The sequence below is a fragment of the Rhinoraja longicauda genome, chromosome 7 (genome assembly GCF_053455715.1).
Source record: "Rhinoraja longicauda isolate Sanriku21f chromosome 7, sRhiLon1.1, whole genome shotgun sequence".
In the NCBI taxonomy this organism is placed as follows: Eukaryota; Metazoa; Chordata; class Chondrichthyes; order Rajiformes; family Arhynchobatidae; genus Rhinoraja; species Rhinoraja longicauda.
This window is the reverse complement of record NC_135959.1, coordinates 59,944,448-59,963,115: the sequence shown is the minus strand read 5'-3', so window position 1 is coordinate 59,963,115 and position 18,668 is coordinate 59,944,448. Positions and strand designations below refer to the sequence as shown.

At 39.1% G+C, this 18,668-nt stretch overlaps 1 protein-coding gene across 1 annotated transcript in view; it reads left to right on the top strand.

The window, feature by feature from the left end:
• The window catches only part of chordc1b (cysteine and histidine-rich domain (CHORD) containing 1b), a 32,861-nt gene that overhangs the window by 7,781 nt on the left and 6,412 nt on the right, over positions 1-18,668 (top strand). The window contains exons 3-9 of the mRNA XM_078402693.1: positions 2,588-2,644; positions 5,427-5,575; positions 8,081-8,184; positions 8,465-8,523; positions 11,144-11,214; positions 12,416-12,521; positions 14,863-14,982. Of these exons, the coding sequence (XP_078258819.1) occupies positions 2,588-2,644; positions 5,427-5,575; positions 8,081-8,184; positions 8,465-8,523; positions 11,144-11,214; positions 12,416-12,521; positions 14,863-14,982 (666 nt within the window). The remainder of the gene's footprint in view (positions 1-2,587; positions 2,645-5,426; positions 5,576-8,080; positions 8,185-8,464; positions 8,524-11,143; positions 11,215-12,415; positions 12,522-14,862; positions 14,983-18,668) is intronic.

Sequence of the window (18,668 nt, the reverse complement as noted above, 5' to 3'; positions counted from 1 at the left end):
ACCAGGCATGTGAATTTTCTGCGTTTCCGCGGATTTCCACATTTTAAAAATCCATTTTCTGTATTTTTGCATGATTTTCGCGTTTTTCACTTTGCCAAAATCGCGTTTACCAACGGAGAAATCGGATCGAAAAAAAGGAGGGAAAAAAAAGAAGATAAACAATGTATGAACTTGTAATGAACACTAAGGTTCCACTAGAGGTCGCTAGGGGCTCCACGAGAAATCCCCCGCACCCTGGAAGTCTTTACGAAAATGTGGCACCTATTCTGGGCAAGGCGGCCAATCTCGACCTCATCGGGACTTCCACGATGGGTCGAACTTGCAACCTGCGGCCGGGGCTCTGGAACTCCAGCCCAACTGGAGCCAGCACATCTATCCCCATAGCCGACTTCCTTGGCCAGCTGGATAAACCAGAAAAGCTCAGGAACCAAGAGTGCCAGAAAATCAGTGGTGGAACTGTAATGAGTAAATATTAAATTTAAGTGCAAGTTTATATAAGTAAATTAATTAAGGTGAGGTTAAAATATAAAACACAGCAGAAAAACCAATTACCACATTTTTGGGCTGATTATCAATTTATGTGCGAATTTACTTAAATGTTATTAATATACAGTGACATATTCACATTATTTTGTAATGTCTGTTTTTACTTTGAAATGCACAAAAAGAGGCTTGAAACTGGTAATTTTGTGTCATTTTTAAAAAAAAATCCAATATTTTGATCCTGCAAGTGCTTGGCTCTTTTCCTCTTTTTTTTTTACCTCACTCACATCACATTCCCCTGTTGCCTAAATCGCTCTGTGGGGCCATAAGGATGAGAAATGGTGGACTGCAGAATTTAAACTGAAGGATTGCAGTCTATGTTGAGACTTTGTTCACACCAAATGGCTCCTAGAAAGTAATTGCTAATACTTGCATATCCAGAGGGTGACCCATTGTATCATGGTGCACCATGCTTGATGTGGACGACAACATTCAAGATTATCTTAAGATGGCAAAGCAGAATAGACAGCAAATATTTTGTATCTGGGTAGTGTCATGGTGCTCCATTCCTTGCGTAGCAACCATTATAACATTGCTCTGCCATCTTGTGGACATTGGAGGTGGCCTTTTATTTCTCTATATCCCTCTATGTACTGTTGCCCCATTGAGTCACATATTGAATTTAATTTCTGCAATGCAACATCTCTGGAGAAAATGGACACATGACTTTCAGTCTGAACAAGGGTCTCGACCCGAAACGTCACCCATTCCTTCTCTCCCGAGATGCTGCCCGACCTGCTGAGTTACTCCAGCACTTTGTGAATAAATACCTTCGATTTGTACCAGCATCTGCAGTTATTTTCTTATAATAAAAAGGAACTGCAGATCCTGGTTTATACCAAAGATAGACACAAAATGCTGGAGGAACTCAGCCGGTCAGGCAACATCTCTGGAGAAAATGGACACATGAAACTATGACTTTCAGGTTGGGTCCTTTCTGACTGATTGTTGTAGGGAGAGCAGGAATAAAACTGGAAGTGAAAAAAGTACAACAGATGACCTCAAGGGTCAGCAGCCCTGGCCCGCACTGCCACCCCCGGCCGCTTCCAAGCTGGACCTACCTACTCTCACCGCTAAGCCGGGCTGCCGACGCCAGCTTGCATCACCATTCTGGCTGCCTCCAGGTCGGACCTACGGCCACCACTGCCGGCCCACACAGCTTCCTTGACCACTGTGACCCTTACCAGAATTCCGGCCGCCTGTGGTCCAGAATGCAATTACTCCACCGGTTCATTCCTCAACTAACCTGGATTCCGTGGCTAGTTCCAGATTGAGTGTCTGAAGTAGGGGTTTCGACCCGAAATGTCACCTATCCATGTTTTTCAAAGATGCTGCCTGACCTGATAAATTAATCCAGCATTTTGTATTCTTTTGTGTTTTAACCATCATCTGCAGTTCTTTGTTTCTACTATTTATACTAACTATACACTATTTCTAGGTAATCCCTTACTCAGTTATAGTGGACAATCGACAAGAACGGACATAATTTCCCTTCCCCGTGGTCTGTCAAAATGAGGGTTTACTGTATGGTATTAGTGATTTATTAAACTGCTTCTTCCTATTGGAAAAGCTTTTCTCTCTTGTGGGCAATTACATTTGACTGATCTACATCAGTCTAGCAAATCAAATTGTGATTTTTATGCCATAATTTTTTTCCACCAGACATTCTGTAATATTTTTCATATTTAAATATGACATTATTCTTTAAAGTGGAGCTTGCATTATGCAAAAATGTCACAGAGAATTTTGATGAGAAGCATTATGGAGAAAAAAACTAAACTTCTGAGGAAATTAAGATGTTCAAAGTAAAATGAACATTTTGATAGATAGCCACGTCAAAGTCTCATTATGGAAAGTTGTGTAAGCTTTTGCATCTGCTCTTCCATCCAGCAAAAAGAACCAAATGCAGTATATTAATTTTACAACCATTCAGATTCTTTAAAAAACCACCTCCATGTCAGAATTATGACAATTACTGATGCTATATAGGAAAAGAAGTATTGTAGAGTAGTCATAATTTACAGGAATATTTTTTGCTTCACAGGGGTGGTCTTGCTGTAATCGACGAACCACGGATTTTTCAGATTTTCTGAGTATTGAGGTAAGAGGAGAGATTATCATTCTTTTTCATTTGAAGTTTGTTTCCTAAATTGTGGTGATAGATTTGGAGGTAGAATGTTGATAATATATTTGTGCAGCAAAGCTTAAATTAAGATGATCTTAATGCAAGGGATGTTAGTTTGAACAAGAAATATGATCCAAGATGTTTGTCAGTGCTTCAGTAGAATTAATAAAAAATGGACTTTTACTGAATATATTTTATTACTCTCTTGTCAAGATCAACTGTGGGGCAATAAACACTTCAAACTTACAAAAAACTGCTTCGTGATGGCAAATATATTAGCCAGCAGAAATTTGTCAAGTTTAAATGTGGTTATGCATAATGATTTAGTGTAACTCATTGGCTATATTTTTGAATTCTCACATAAAAGGAGACCAAAAGTTATGAGATAATAGAGGTGAGTGAATCCTACATTAAAGTCGTGGTATCGGTGATGTAGAGAAATTCTACTGTTGTCTCTAGTTTACAACAGATATTTTACATGATCCCACATCAAACATCACTTGGTGATTACAGTTGCAAAATGATATTGAGAGTTTGAAATTTTTTGATACTATTTGAATTTCTAAGGGAATTCTGGAATTTTCATTCCATCTGCTGGAATAGAAACATAGAAAATAGGTGCTGGAGTAGGCCATTCAGCCCTTCGAGCCTGCACCGCCATTCAATATGATCATGGCTGATCATCCAACTCGGTATCCTGTACCTGCCTTCTTTCCATACCCCCTGATCCCTTTAGCCACAAGGGCCACATCTAACTCCCTCTTAAATATAGCCAATGAACTGGCCTCAACTACCCTCTGGCAGAGAATTCCACAGATTCACCACTCTCTGTGTGAAAAAAAACTTTCTCATCTCGGTCCTAAAAGACTTCCCCCTTATCCTTAAACTGTGACCCCTTGTTCTGGACTTCCCCAACATCAGGAACAATCTTCCTGCATCTAGCCTGTCCAGCCCCTTAAGAATTTTGTAAGTTTCTATAAGATCCCCCCTCAATCTTCTAAATTCCAGCGAGTACAAGCCGAGTCTATCCAGTCTTTCTTCATATGAAAGTCCTGTCATCCCAGGAATCAATCTGGTGAACCTTCTCTGTACTCCCTCTATGGCAAGAATGTCTTTCCTCAGATTAGGAGACCAAAACTGAAGTAAGCCATGAACTGAAGCTCGCTTCGAAGATTGATAATTGATCAAGTTGCTTCTAAGATTGATCATAAGCACTTAACATCCAAAGGGTTTTTCCCCAGCGGTGAATCGATTAGAATATTAATCACCTGCCGCTTGGTAAAAATTGATGTTACACACATTTATAATCATTAGTTCTGGGGCTAATGCCAATGTTTCTAATAGAGGCTAATGCCAATGTTTCTAATAGCTAATTTCATTTGCTGAATTTCTGCAGTTTATCCTGACCCTTTTTTAAAAAAAGATGTAATGAATGTAATACATGTGGAATTTCATTGTTTCACATCTTGAGGTTTATGTTGCCAGTTTAGTTTACATGACAGATATTCAGATTAATTGGAAAATAATTATGAATAATGAGAAGTCTGGACTTTGTGGGGAGGGTTGGGTAGGGCAGATTACATTGTTAGGCTGGATCTAGTGAGAATGAATTGGGACTTATTATTGGATAATTCCACATCTGACATGCGAGTTGTTTTAAAGACAAGGTGAGCAAAGTACAGGTCTAGTTTGTTACAGTAAGGAGGATGGACATGACCGGCAAGGTAATAGAACCTTAGATGCCGGGAGAAGTTGCTATTTTTGTCAAAAGGCAAAAAAAAGCTGGTAACAATGTGATTGGGGGGTAGGATAGTGAATGTGATCTGCATGAACTTTAGTATAGTATTTGATGAGGTTCTCCTTGCTTGGCTGATTAAGAAGATTTAAACTAGATTGGCAGGGTGGTGCGATCCAATGCAGGTGAGAAGCGGGAAGTCAGTATGGAAAGTGTTGAAAGCAAGTTCAGTAGACAGGATGGGCAGGAATATGGCAGAGAGCGAGGAAGGACTGTTGGATTGAATTGCATTATTTTAATGTGAGAGGCCTGACAGGTAAGGCGGATAAACTCTGGCTATGGATAGGTACATGCGGCTGGTATGTTGTAGCTGACGACGAAACTTCGCTCAAGAGGGACGATACAGGTAGCTTAATGTTCCAGGGTACAGATGCTACAAGCAAGATAGAAGTGGGGGTAAAAGAGGAGGGCGTGTTGCTTTATTGATTATGGAGACTGTCACAGATGTAGTTTGAGGAGATGATACTGATGGTTCATCCAGTGAGGCTATACAGGTGGAACCGACTTCAGAAAGTGATGGACACCCCATTAGAAGAAGGATGTTGAGGCTCTGGAGAGGGTGCAGAAGTAGTTTACCAGGATGCTGCCTGGACTAGACGGTACTAGCTATAAGGAGAGGTTGGACAAACATGAATTGTCAAACATGAATTGGACAAACATGGCATTTAAGGGGCTTTTAAATAGACAGATGAATATGCAAGGAATGGAGGGATGCGGAGCACGTGCAGGCAGAGGGGATTAGTTTAACTTGGCATGATATTTGGCACAAATGTTATGGGCAGAAGGGTCTGTTCCTATGCTTTAATGTTCTATGTACTTTATTATATAGGTGCCACTGTGGAATAGCTATATTAGGTGAGACCTGATCTAACATCACTATGTTTTCACCTAATTTCCGATTAAACTGTTGAAGGAAGCTAAATAATTTGTGTTTGAAATATAGAGTTCTTAACTTTTATTTAGGGTTGCACCAAAGGATGGCACAGTAATGTAAAGCCCCCAGACTCAGTCAAACCTGAAGTGAGGACCTCCCCGGAACCATTACTCACAGCCAAATTCAATGAGAAAGCTATTCAGAAGCGAAAACCAGTTGAAGCAATTATAAGACCAAGGTAAATTATTATTTAAAGTAGGATTGCATTTTCATTTTTTTTTATAAAAGATTTTTTTTTAGATTTAGATTTTCTGTTTTCTTTATTTATTTTGGAAACATATACCAGTAAATCATTTTTTGCTGGAATGTAATTGGTGTATTTTGCAATTAAGCATATTTGCTCTCTCTTGTGTAATTTAAGCCCCTTTTTGATTTTTTTTGTCTTTCTTTCTATGTATGTCATCTTAAATGGTTCAAGACTATGCTTCACATGAACTAAAATGAGCTTTTTTTTGAGAACGAGGCAGTGTGTGTCGTGCACCCTTTCACAATTAAAGAATGCATGAGAAATGGTATGGAATTCCATTGCATGTTCCTGATATCTCAAATGAACATAAAATGACAAAAAGATCTGAATAAGTATTGGGACAAATCATCCCAGATTCTAAAATATATCCATTCAGATCCACAAACGTCTGGATCGCTAGTGCTTTCTTTGGTCTAAACCAGTAGTGATAACTACTGCCCTGCTGTCTGCTGCCCTGTTCTATGTAGATTGGCACCTCATGAGTTTGATTAGAGCAACATGATCTTCTCCAAACTCTCACATTGTCACACTCTCAAAAAAATTGAGCAAATTTGTCAAATCTTTCCATAAAACCACATTAACTTGGTTTGATCTTATTCACCTCTGCTAAACAATTGGTTATTTCCGCTTTGATTATCGATTCTAATATTTCACCTGTAATTGCTGTTAAACTAATTGGCCAAAAGTTCCCCACCTTCTGACTACCTATTTTGACAAGGGAGACACATTAGCTGTTTTCAATCTTTTGGTACCCTGTGAGAATTAAACAAGATTTGAAAAATGTAAACCTTTGTCTCTGCAGCCATTTCCTTTAAAAACTTTTGATGCAGGCCATTGGGTACTGGTGATTTGTCTACCTTTTCGTCCTGTGAGTTTCTGTCGCCTTGTGATTGGGATCATTACAGATTCCTCTTCATTATTTGAAATTAGACCATTTGTTATCTTAGTGATATTTGCAGTGTCTTCCACGGTGAAGACGGATGCCAAAAGATTGACTTTAAAAAGATTGACTTAAAATATCTGCCATTTCTTTCTTTCCTGCTACTAATTCACTGCACTTGTTCAAACACTTGTCTTAGTTGTCATGTTCCTATTTACTACCTCATGAGGGATCTTTCATCACATGCTCTCTTAATCCTTCCTCATTACTCGCAGCTAAATCTAAAATGGCTTTTCCCTGATTAATTCCTCATCATTCTGTTCTCAGATATGCCCCACAAATTGTTCTACAATACCTTTGACCAGTTGGTTTATCTGGTCAATGTATAGATTTAAATTTCCAGTGACAATTGCAGTTCTGCTCACGCATGCCCTAGATATTTCCTCATTGTTGCTCTGCCCTATCGAAGAGTCACATTTTAGGGGCCCACAGTCTATTCCTACGTGTCTTTCCATTTTGGTCAGTTCTTTTATAACCACGTATAACTTGTAATCTGGAGCACCCAGTTCCGGTCACTCCCTACATGTCTCGGTAATAATAGCTGTTAGATCATAAGCGTATGTTGCTATCTGTGATTATGTCAACTCATCTATCTTATTGCAAATGCTTCAAAAAGACATTTAAACGTTAGTTTTTTGAGACTTTGCTCAAACTGGATTTGCTCTGTTGCATATTTTTGTTTATATTTTCTGCTGCAGCCTGTCATACTTGGTTTGTCAGTGTCCCCCTTGTGATCCTGTGCCTTCACACTCGTTTCCTCTTCATTTATTAAACAGCCCCTTCCCTCTTATTTAGTTTAAAGCCCTGTCCACAATTTTGTTTATGCAATTTCCAGATTACTGGTCCAAGCACAATTCAGACCCCAGTGGAACAGCAGTCTTCACCATTACTGGTGCCAGTGTTCCATGGATCAGATCCCATTTCAAAAAAACAATGGATTGTAGGTTTGCAAATGAGAATAATTTAGGTGGTATCGTAGGCAGTGAAGAACTTATCAAGAATTGTAGTGAGGTCTTGATCAGCTGGGTAAGTGGATAAAAGAATAGCAAGTGGATTTTAATTTGGATAAGTGCAAGATGTTGGATTTTGGAATGTCAAGCCTATATCAGACTTTCACAGTGAACTATAGGGCTGAGGGGTGTGTTGTGGAACAGAGGGACCTAGGAGCACAAGTACATACTTTCAATAATGTGGTGTCACAGGTGTACTATGTGATGAAGAATGCTTTGGCACTGGCCTTCATCAGTAAGGGAAGTGAGTATGGAAGTTGAGATGTTATGGTGCAGTTGTGGAGGACTTTGGTGAGGCAATATTGTGTTCAGTATTGGTCACACTGCTATAGATTTTTGAGGGCAGAGAACATTTGGAGAAAATTAAGATCTATTAACAAATTTAAAACAAACATAGAGATAAGTGACATGTGTATTTTTATAAACCTGAATTAAGTTGAATTTACTTATAATGTTCATGCAAATTTGTTCTTTTTTTTCTATTAGTCCAGATACCCCAATGGTAAAGTTGGAACAAAAGGTTTCTCCAGCATTGAAAAAAGTACTGGAAAAGCTAGATTTAACTGTTCATAATGGACCAGAAAATAAAGGCAAGTGATTTTCTACTAAATTAAAATGCTGCTAATCCCAAGTTTTATCATTTGTACTGTCGGCTGCTTATGCATACCAAACGTTAGTGACAGTGTTGGGATAAGAGGACGTTCTCAAATATTATCAATGTGTTCTCTTGTTAGCAGAAATGTGAAGAGTGACATAATGAAAACCACATAGTTTTGAAAAACATTATATATTAGCAGTACTTTTTCCGTGTTCACTCTGGAAGAGAAAATTGATGATTTATAATTTCTTTTAAAAAATGTCTTTTTACAGGACCAGATACTAAAGAAATAAAGATTGGGACCACCTGTAAAAATGCAGGTTGTAATAAGGTAAGCATTGATATAAATGTAACTTTTTATTGCCATTTTAATGCCTGTGTAAACTGAAGGTTCTATTTTACACTTCATGCAATGGCAATTACTGGGGAAGGTAGCATTTATTGCCCAGCTTTAGTTCCTCTTAAGGAGATGATGGTGAGCTGCTTTCCTGAAACATTGCAGTTTGAGTTTTATTGCTATTGTATATTCTGATCTATCGTTTGGACCTATTGAAGATTTGTAGAAGCTGTCAAAGCAGCTTAGGAGGGATCTTGCCGGAAAGTTGTAGATTGTGCATACTGCAACCATGGTGTACTGATGTTCAAAATATCAATTTTTTAGGGTGGTTTATGCAGTTCATCAGGTGTACTGCTTTGTCCTGTATCGTGTCAAACTGCAGTATTACCACAAACAGGATAGGCAATAGACAATAGGTGCAGGAGTAGGCCATTCGGCCCTTCGAGCTAGCACCACCATTCAATGTGATCATGGCTGATCATTCTCAATCAGTACCCCGTTCCTGCCTTCCCCCCATACCCCCTGACTCCACCATCCTTAAGAGCTCTAGCTCTCTCTTGAAAGCATTCAGAGAATTGGCCTCCACTGCCTTCTGAGGCAGTGAATTCCACAGATTTACAACTCTCTGACTGAAAAAGTTTTTCCTCATCTCCGTTCTAAATGGCCTACCCCTTATTCTTAAACTGTGACCACTGGTTCTGAACTCCCCCAACATTGGGAACACGTTTCCTGCCTCTAACGTGTCCAACCCCTTAATGATCTTATATGTTTCAATAAGATCCCCTGTCATCCTTCTAAATTCCAGTGTATACAAGCCTAGTCGTTCCAGTCTTTCAACATACGACAGTCCCGCCATTCCGGGAATTAACCTAGTAAACCTATGCTGCACGCCCTCAATAGCAAGAATATCCTTCCTCAAATTTGGAGACCAAAACTGCACACATTACTCCAGGTGCAGTCTCACTAGGGCCCTGTACAACTGCAGAAGGACCTCTTTGCTCCTACACTCAACTCCTCTTGTTATGAAGGCCAACATTCCATTGGCTTTCTTCACTGCTTGCTGTACCTGCATGCTTCCTTTCAGTGACTGATGCACTAGGACACCCAGATCTTGTTGTATGTCCCCTTTTCCTAACTTGACACCATTCAGATAATAATCTGCCTTCCTATTCTTACCACCAAAGTGGATAACCTCACACTTATCCACATTAAACTGCATCTGCCATGCATCTGCCCACTCACACAACCTGTCCAAGTCACCCTGAACCTCATAGCATCTTCCTCACAGTTCACACTGCCATCCTGCTTTGTGTCATCTGCAAATTTGCAAATGGTACTTTTAATCCCTTCATCCAAGTCATTAATGTACATTGTAAATAGCTGCGGTCCCACCACCGAGCCTTGCGGTACCCCACTAGTCACTGCCTTCCATTCTGAAAGGGACCCATTTATCCCCACTCTTTGCTTTCTGTCTGCCAACCAATTTTCTATCCATGTCAGTACCCTACCCCCAATACCATGTGCTCTAATTTTGCCCACTAATCTCCTATGTGGGACCTTATTGAAGGCTTTCTGAAAGTCAAGGTACACTACATCCACCGGCTCTCCCCTGTCCATTTTCCTAGTTACATCTTCAAAAAATTCCAGAAGATTAGTCAAGCATGATTTCCCCTTCGTAAATCCATGCTGACTCGGAACGATCCTGTTTCTGCTATCCAAATGTTCCGCGATTTTGTCTTTTATAATTGACTCCAGCATCTTCCCCGCCACTGATGTCAGACTAACTGGTCTATAATTTCCTGTTTTCTCTCTCCCTCCTTTCTTAAAAAGTGGGATAACATTAGCTACCCTCCAATCCACAGGAACTGATCCTGAATCTATAGAATATTGGAAAATGATCACCAATGCGTCCATGATTTCTAGAGCCACCTCCTTAAGTACACTGGGATGCAGACCAACAGGCCCTGGGGATTTATCAGCCTTCAGTCCCATCAGTCTACCCAACACCATTTCCTGCATAATGTGAATTTCTTGAAGTTACTGCCAACCCACAAATACCTGGGATGGATATGGTGGGATCTTGGCCCCTAATTGGGTGGCAGGTCCAGGTAGTAAACAGATCATGAACAATGTCCTACTGAAAGAATGCCTATGTCAGAATCCAAAACTAGGGATGTATCAGTTTACATCTTCAGCACTGATAATGGCATAGTTAATAATACTTTAAAACATTGATTTTTGTTTTAATCTAGTACTAGTTTTCTGAGGGTGAGTAATAAAATGTAGTAAAGTTATCTTGGTTTTACTTAATCTTAAATTTGTGTTAAAGCAATAATTGGGCTTTTTAATAATTCAAAAGGAAATAGAATGCTTTTGATGACAACAGTATTCTTGGTGATTTTAGAATATGGCTCAATAGAATTATCCTATATTGAAATATTTATTCAAATGTACTCTGCCATTTAGCTATTTAATTAGTGATAACGGGGAGATTTAAATTTCAATGGTGAACTATTTTGGAGGGAAATGTTTTGAAACATTTGAATATTTTGCTAAATAAATCTAGTTTCAGCTTATTTTTGTATGTGTATTTTGTCCTTGATCATCCCTGAAGACTTTTCTGGATACAAGCAGCAATGAAGAGGTATGTGTTCATCACTCTGGAGTGCCCATTTTTCACGAAGGGTAAGTATGCGTAATGTTTATGACATTTAATATCAATAATATCACACCGACTTTAATTTAGTGGTAGAGGTCTTACATCCAATTTTCACCATTCTATGATGGTTTTGGAGACATATAGCATGGAGCCATGCACTTCAATAAACTGAATGTATTCTGACTATCAACCACCCATTTGGATCATGTGCCACTCCACATAATCAACATTCTTTCAGTTCTAGCCTCTTAATTAACCTTGATTTTAGTTGCTCCATCATTGCTTTACGTTTGGAACTGCTAAGGACCTAATCTCTAAATTACATTCAAAAAAGCCATTGACTCTCCTTTAAGAATCTACTGAAAATATTTTATTGACAAAACTTTTGCTTGTGTATTTCTTTATCCTTTTATGATTATATACCAAAATGTTGACTATGCTCTTTTGCAATGCCATATTGTGGTGAAGATGCCATGTGAATATAAGTTGTTTGTGGCTGTTTCAGTGATTTTATGTCCAATGGGGAAAAAGAAAGTGTTTCACAATAGAAGCCAACAATGCCCATATCCCACTTTAATAAATTTATAAGTAAACACATTTAACACTTGAAGCTAAAGTAGAAAACTAACTCAACTCAAATAGGACAAGTGAGTTAATGGACTGGGGATTCATAATCATAAACCATTGGAATGGAACCTTCAGCCCAGTAAATCAGTGTCGACCATTAAGTGCCCATTTATACTAATCCTGGATTTTTATCCTATTTATAATACCCCCTACCAAATTGGACAATTTACAGTGGACTGTTAATGTACTATTTTAAATGTTTGAGATCTGGGAAAAAAATATCACAGGAAATCCATATGATCACTGGGCAAAGTTAAAACTGCATACTGCACCCAAGATCAGAATTGAATCCGGGACACTGGAGCTGAGAGGCAGCAGCTTTATTGTGCCGTTCTTCTTTTGTTGAATGGGGGTTGCTCCAAGACTTTTACTAAAAATAATACAAGATGAGTGCAAGATGAGATGAAACAAGTGAGTGTGAATGATGCTGATTAAAAACATTTACAAATCCTTGATATTTCTAGGGAACTTAGAATTACATGATTACATTCAAGGTCAGGATTTTTTCCTAAGTTATCTTTTGCTACACTCTTCTATATCTTTTCAATTCAAGTTTTATGATATTTTAAATATCTGCATTTAATAATTTTATTTCCCCAGAATGAAATACTGGAGCTGTTGTAAGAGAAAAACTTCAGATTTCAATTATTTTCTGGCCCAACCAGGGTGTACTCAAAGCAAACATGTGTGGAACAAAGCAGATAAAGTAAGTCGAATTCAGGCGACGTACAGGCATCACTCCTCGAGAATTGTTCTCCTCAATAATTATGAAAATATGCCACAAATGTTCGGTTTCTTTTAAGTAAATTCAGCTGTCAACTCCAAATTATACACAGACAAACAAGGTTTGAGCAATGCATTTTTACTACACCTTTTGGCATCAACATGTATTTTAAATAATAGGAAAAAATCTCTTGAGAATATGGAGAAAGCAAGCCAATGCATTGACTGAATTAAGGGGATGTATTATTTGAAACTTGGCTCAAGATAAACCAGACGAGGCATTGAAGCTCGTTAAAGAGATGACAATGAATATCAGAGGTGCAAAGCAATGGTGTTCTTTTTTTATATGATTGTGCTTTGGATTTTATTAATCAGACAATACATAGTGACAGTATAACGATAGATGGTCAAGTATAAGTCGCAGAATATGTTGTAACTCCATGCTACAGACAGAGTTTATCACATCATTGTTGACTGAACAGTGGTAATGTGTGCACTTCAAAGAGGAAATCATTACAGGTGTTTGCATAATTATTGGTCAAATGTCAGCAGAAGCTAAGGTGAGGGGTTTAGCTGGCAGCTATGCATGGAACAGCTGGCATTCCAAACTTCTATAAAATGTGGGAGTGCTGAAACTTTGCTGGAAATGTTGCAACTATTTGACTCCATTGAACCGTGTTAATCTGAAACATTCATGCTGAGAAATTACTGTTTGCATCTGTTTCAGATTAGATCAGGCATAGGATTCAAGACCCCATTCAATCCTTTGGGGGGTTATCGGACTGCAAAGAAGAACAAGTTTCATTATTTTCCACTATTTTTGTATAATTATGACATATATAGTTTCTAAATATATTAAATTTTAATTTGTATTAAATAATGCTTGAATCTTTATAAATTTCAGGTATATTCAGATATATTGAAATACCATATCAGATTTGAAATACATCAGATGTATCTCAGATTTGGTAGAAGATAAAGTTCAGGGTGGAGTTTTGGTCCCTATTAAATACTTTATGTGGGTCTTTTAGTCCACTTATTGGAGTCCAGCCACTATTTAAGTCTGAAGAAGGGTCTCCACCCAAAATGTCACCAATTCCTGCTCTCCAGAGATGCTGCCTGTCCCACTGTCCAGCATTTTGTGTCTATCTTTGGTGTCAACCAGCATCTGCAGTTCCTTCCTACATATTCAAGCCCGTTGTGTTTGGATCCAGAGTATCTATGCTACTGAATTTAGATTCCCAGATCCAGGAAAGGCAATTTGATGAATGGGAAATGCAGGCACAGGCTCCTTATGGGAAAACCCAGGCAACTTTCTCACTAGTCTGGACCAGTAAAACAAAGTTAATATATTTAACCTTCCAAAAATACGGATAGTTGTGTGTGTGTTTGATTTGTTGCTTATTGGATAATCGTCAGAATCTTTGTTCAAACATTTGAAGCTGAATCTTGCAGAGGAAAATTTAAGTGGAATTCAGGTACAAAAATGATCTAATAAAATGGAGGAACAAACTTAAGAGGTTAAGTGGCCTGTTAATGGACTAATATCCTGATTGTTCCATATATTAAGATTGTCAAAACATTTATTTTTTGAGGGAACATGTGGTATTCCTGCTACATCTTATCGAACCTCATGGATGAAGATCCTGAAGGATGCCTGGGCTTGATAATGCAACTCATTATTCAAACTTAATGTGAAATGGAGCTTTGACACAGATGTGCTCATACCTTAGTAAACTATAGCATAAATGCATGAACTTAATCAAAACAATGCAGGAAATATGCTGATGAACCTGATAATCTAATGAAAGGAAAAATCCAAGAAGAGTATTATTTAAATCTAAATTTTGTGATGGTTGATTGCAGGATTTTTGAATTGTTGAAGGCCTTGATGGTTAGACCTGCCCACTTACTGTATTATTTATGAAAGGGAACATTGCTTAACCTCCTTTGGCAGTGGGGAGATGAGATTGGAATGGAGGTATTGAATCTTCAGTCATTTATGACCATGAGACACCAAACGTTAAACTATCCTACCAGCTTAAAACATCAGTGCACTGCCATGTAGTTTTTGGGTAACGGGTTGAAAGCAGGGTTTGTATCATTCTCATGTAGTATTTTCATGTAAGAAGTCCCTTTTTGGTAGCACTTCAGTACTATCTAGGATCCCATGCAACTTGGAGAATTTGCATTTTCCTTTTTAAGAATGGAGGCTGGTCAGATTTTTGAGCATATTGATTATAACTATATGGTTGCTTTGAACAAAAAGCAAAATATATCTGGCTCAATTTTCTTTTTTGTTTTTGTTGTCTTTATTTTTACAGGGCAATAAATTTATACCATGTCGACATGATTGGCACCAAACTGGAGGACAAATCATAATCACTATTTATGCCAAAAACTCCATCCCAGAACAGAGTTATGTTGAAGCTAACAGCACAGTGGTATGTGCAATTACATATTTTACAATGATTTTGATTTAAATTAAAACTGATGCCTTCTCTGTACTTTTTTTGTTCACAAAATGTATTGTCATATAAAGCCTCCATGTCTTGTTTTCTAACTTTAGCAGTAAGACGACTTTAAGATTGATGTTACTAGAACCACTCAAGTATTCAACATGTACTACCAGTTAATAACATTAAATTGAAAATAAAAATTGATACAGGGAATCTGAAATAAACACTATCTACTGGAAACAGTCAGCAGCATCTGTGGAAATAAATTTTTAACACATTGGGTTGACAATGTTTCATTGACTTTTTCTCTTCCATGGATAAATAGCCACCTTTTACAAAAAAAAACACTTTGGTTTCAACTATTTCAACTTAAGCCAAAGTAATGAAAAATCCTCTAATTTCATAATTTTATTTGAAATATACAATTCAATATGGGTATAAAGTGTGTCCTGTGTCCCTGTGTCATGCTCCCCAGTATAATCAAAAAGGTTGTTGGTTTAGGTTCGGTATCTGTTTTCACTCTGGAAACCATAAAGAGTGAAAAGAAAAATACACATTCATTTATTTTGTTTCCTATTCATTTTGGGAAGTCTTTGGGAATGTTGTTTCATTCTACACAACAGCGTAACTGAAGCTAGAAATGTGGTTGATCAAGGAAATCAAAGCATAATTGTATTTTAATGCCATTATGGATCATGGCAAGCTAGTGCTGAATCTCTTAATTCTAGATGATAGAAATGAATGGCAGTGATGATTATTGAACTTTATTGCCATAATAAAATATACTTGGTTATTTAAATAATCCACAGAACGACAGATGTACACAGTTGCTATGTTTAATCTTTAATGTTTATTCAATCTAAGGAGTTAAATTCAATCATAGGAACTGCCATTAAATTTTAACTTTTTTAAATTTATGTTCATATAGCATTAGCATTGAATGATACTGGCAGTTCACCCAGTCATACCTTTATGTGCCTCCCTCCATAGCTCATTCGTGATAAGATTAAATTTTTCCTTCAACTGTTTATCCTTTTTGAAAGTTATTAATACTCAGTGCATTCCAGATAGAGTCTTCTGCGTAAAAACAAACAAAAAAAACCTTGTTGCCTTTGCTATTATTCCAGTTAACATAAATTTATTTTCTTGGGTCCTAACCCTTTTGCTGCTAAAACAACTTATCTTTCAAGTGCAGGTCAAGCAAGAGGATTTAAGGTACGCAGTAGGCATGTGTTCTTGTCATGTAAATGTTTGTGAGGAAAGAAACAAATAATTGCCATCATGACTTGGATTTTAAATTGAACACTAAGATGGTGGTTTCAATAAACCATAGAAGTGGACAGAGACATGCCTATCCATATGGTGAAGATAGAATAGTACAGGTTGAACACTGACTGATTTTTCAGCACCCTTGGTTCCAGAGCCTTTCTGGATTATCTTTTTTCTGGACCAAAAGAGGTCACGTGATAATGAAATGACAGTACACCCCTGGTCCGCTAATGACACCCCTCTGTCTCTCTAAAGCATCATAGAGTGCCAGAAACTTGAATAAAATGTAAACTGAATGTGAATGAAATGCCCTGCCAACCTATCCCCGTCTCCCCAGCCGTTTAGAGCTCTGGCTTCCGACCCCACTCCTGACTCGCAAAGTGTACCAGTAAGCCCTTCTACACCGACCGCACATTCCAGTGACAAGGCTGTTGTCACGGCTGATGTTGGAGCTCTTGGGGACAGTGCTTTCTTCGAGAGCGTGGTTGGAAGCCGGGGCTCTAAATAGCAGGGAGACAGTGCGAGCCGGGGATGGGTTGGCATGCCCTTTCGCTATATCCGACATCTGTTATAAAGGGGTCATTAAAACAAGGGTTTACTGGATTGTCTTTGCGAACTATTAGGAGAGAAGATTGAGAGCATAATTGATTCTTTAATGACCAAAGGGACACGACCGGAAAGAGCGCCATGCCATCTGTGATCGCTTGCGGAATTTCAACTGAGCTCTCGTAATTTCATCCGGATTATAGGGGTAGGCCAGAATATCGGTGTTCAACCTGTAGTATTTGAAATTAGACAGCAGATTAAGATATTTTTTAAATAAGTAAAGCTAGAGGCACTTGCCTGAAGTTTTGCCATCTGTTATATTATGCAAACACAATGAATTATGTAATTACAGTAGTTGATATTTAGAATATGCATTGTGCCCTTGCATAGCATTGGCATGAAAAGGCGAAATTTAAAATTGTTTTTATTCAAGGGTAGTCTGCTTCAGTTGAGATCTGTACCTCTGTTGTAAGCGGTACTGTCTTAGAAACATAGAAAATAGGTGCAGGAGGAGGCCGTTAGGCCCTTCGAGCTAGCACGCCATTCATTGTGATCATCCACAATCAGTAACCTTTGTCTCCCCATATCCCTTGATTCCGCTAAGCCCTAGTGCTCTATCTAACTCTTTTAAATTCATTCAGTGACCTCTACTGCCTTCTGTGGCAGAGAATTCCACAAATTCACAACTCTCTAGGTGAAAAAGCTTCTTCTCACCTCAGTTCTCAACTCACCGTTGACTATCATCGCCGGTACATCCCCACATGGGATGAAGAGTGTGACGCATGCTACGACGCATTCCTGCACGCTGACCCTGGCGAAGAGGCTGCCTCGAAGGCTGCGGAACTGACAAACTGCCTTGACAAGAAGCGCAGAGAGCGGTGGGAAGAGACAGTCCAAGGAATCGACTTCACACACTCCAGTAGGGTGGCGTGGAAGACCTTCAATCACCTCACCGGTCGAAGCATTGCCCTGTCACGGCCAACTCCATCGCTCACCAGTTCCTGGCCAATGGCCACTCCAAAGACGCGGAGAAGAACCATACTTGTTCTGTCAAACAGGAATCCATTAATCTTTGGAAAGCTCCAGGCGCTGATGGGCACCTGTCAGCACCCTTTTCCTCTGCAGAACTTTCTTCTGTCATCTCTCAACTGAAATGTGGAAAAGCTCAGGGTCCTGATAACATCGCCCCAGAATTCCTGAAACACTGCGGTCCTAAATGCCTGGCTTGGCTCCGTGAGTTTTACTCCTCTTGCCTCATTAGTCAGTCCATTCCGAAGATCTGGCGGAAAGCCACCGTCATTGCACTACCAAAACCAAACAAGCCTGCGGACGACCCAAGGAACTATTGGCCCATCTCACTCCTCTGTGTCCCATACAAGCTCCTCGAATAGCTTCTCCTGGCCAGGCTCGATCCAATCGTTGACCCTCAACTACCTGCTGAACAAGCCGGATTTCGGCGTGGATGCTGCACCACCCACCAAATAGTCAAGCTGACCAATGACATCGAAGACAGTTTCAAAAAGGGTCACAAGGCAGGCATCACACTGGTGGACCTCACTGCCACTTATGATACTGTGTGGCACCAGATCTTGAAGCTCCTCCGAACCATCCCTGACCGTCATTTAGTGCGGTTCCTTGCCAACCGCAGTTTTGTACTCAAGACCCTCGATGGACAATCTAGCCGACTGCGACGCCTAAGAAACGGAGTCCCCCAAACCTCGGTACTGGCCCCTATACTCTTCAATCTCTATATCAGCGATCTCGCGCTAGTATGGATACGCAGATGACTTGGCCCTACTGCACTCGGACAAGAGCTGGTCAAATGTTGAGGATGTGCTCTCGGCGGATATGGAACT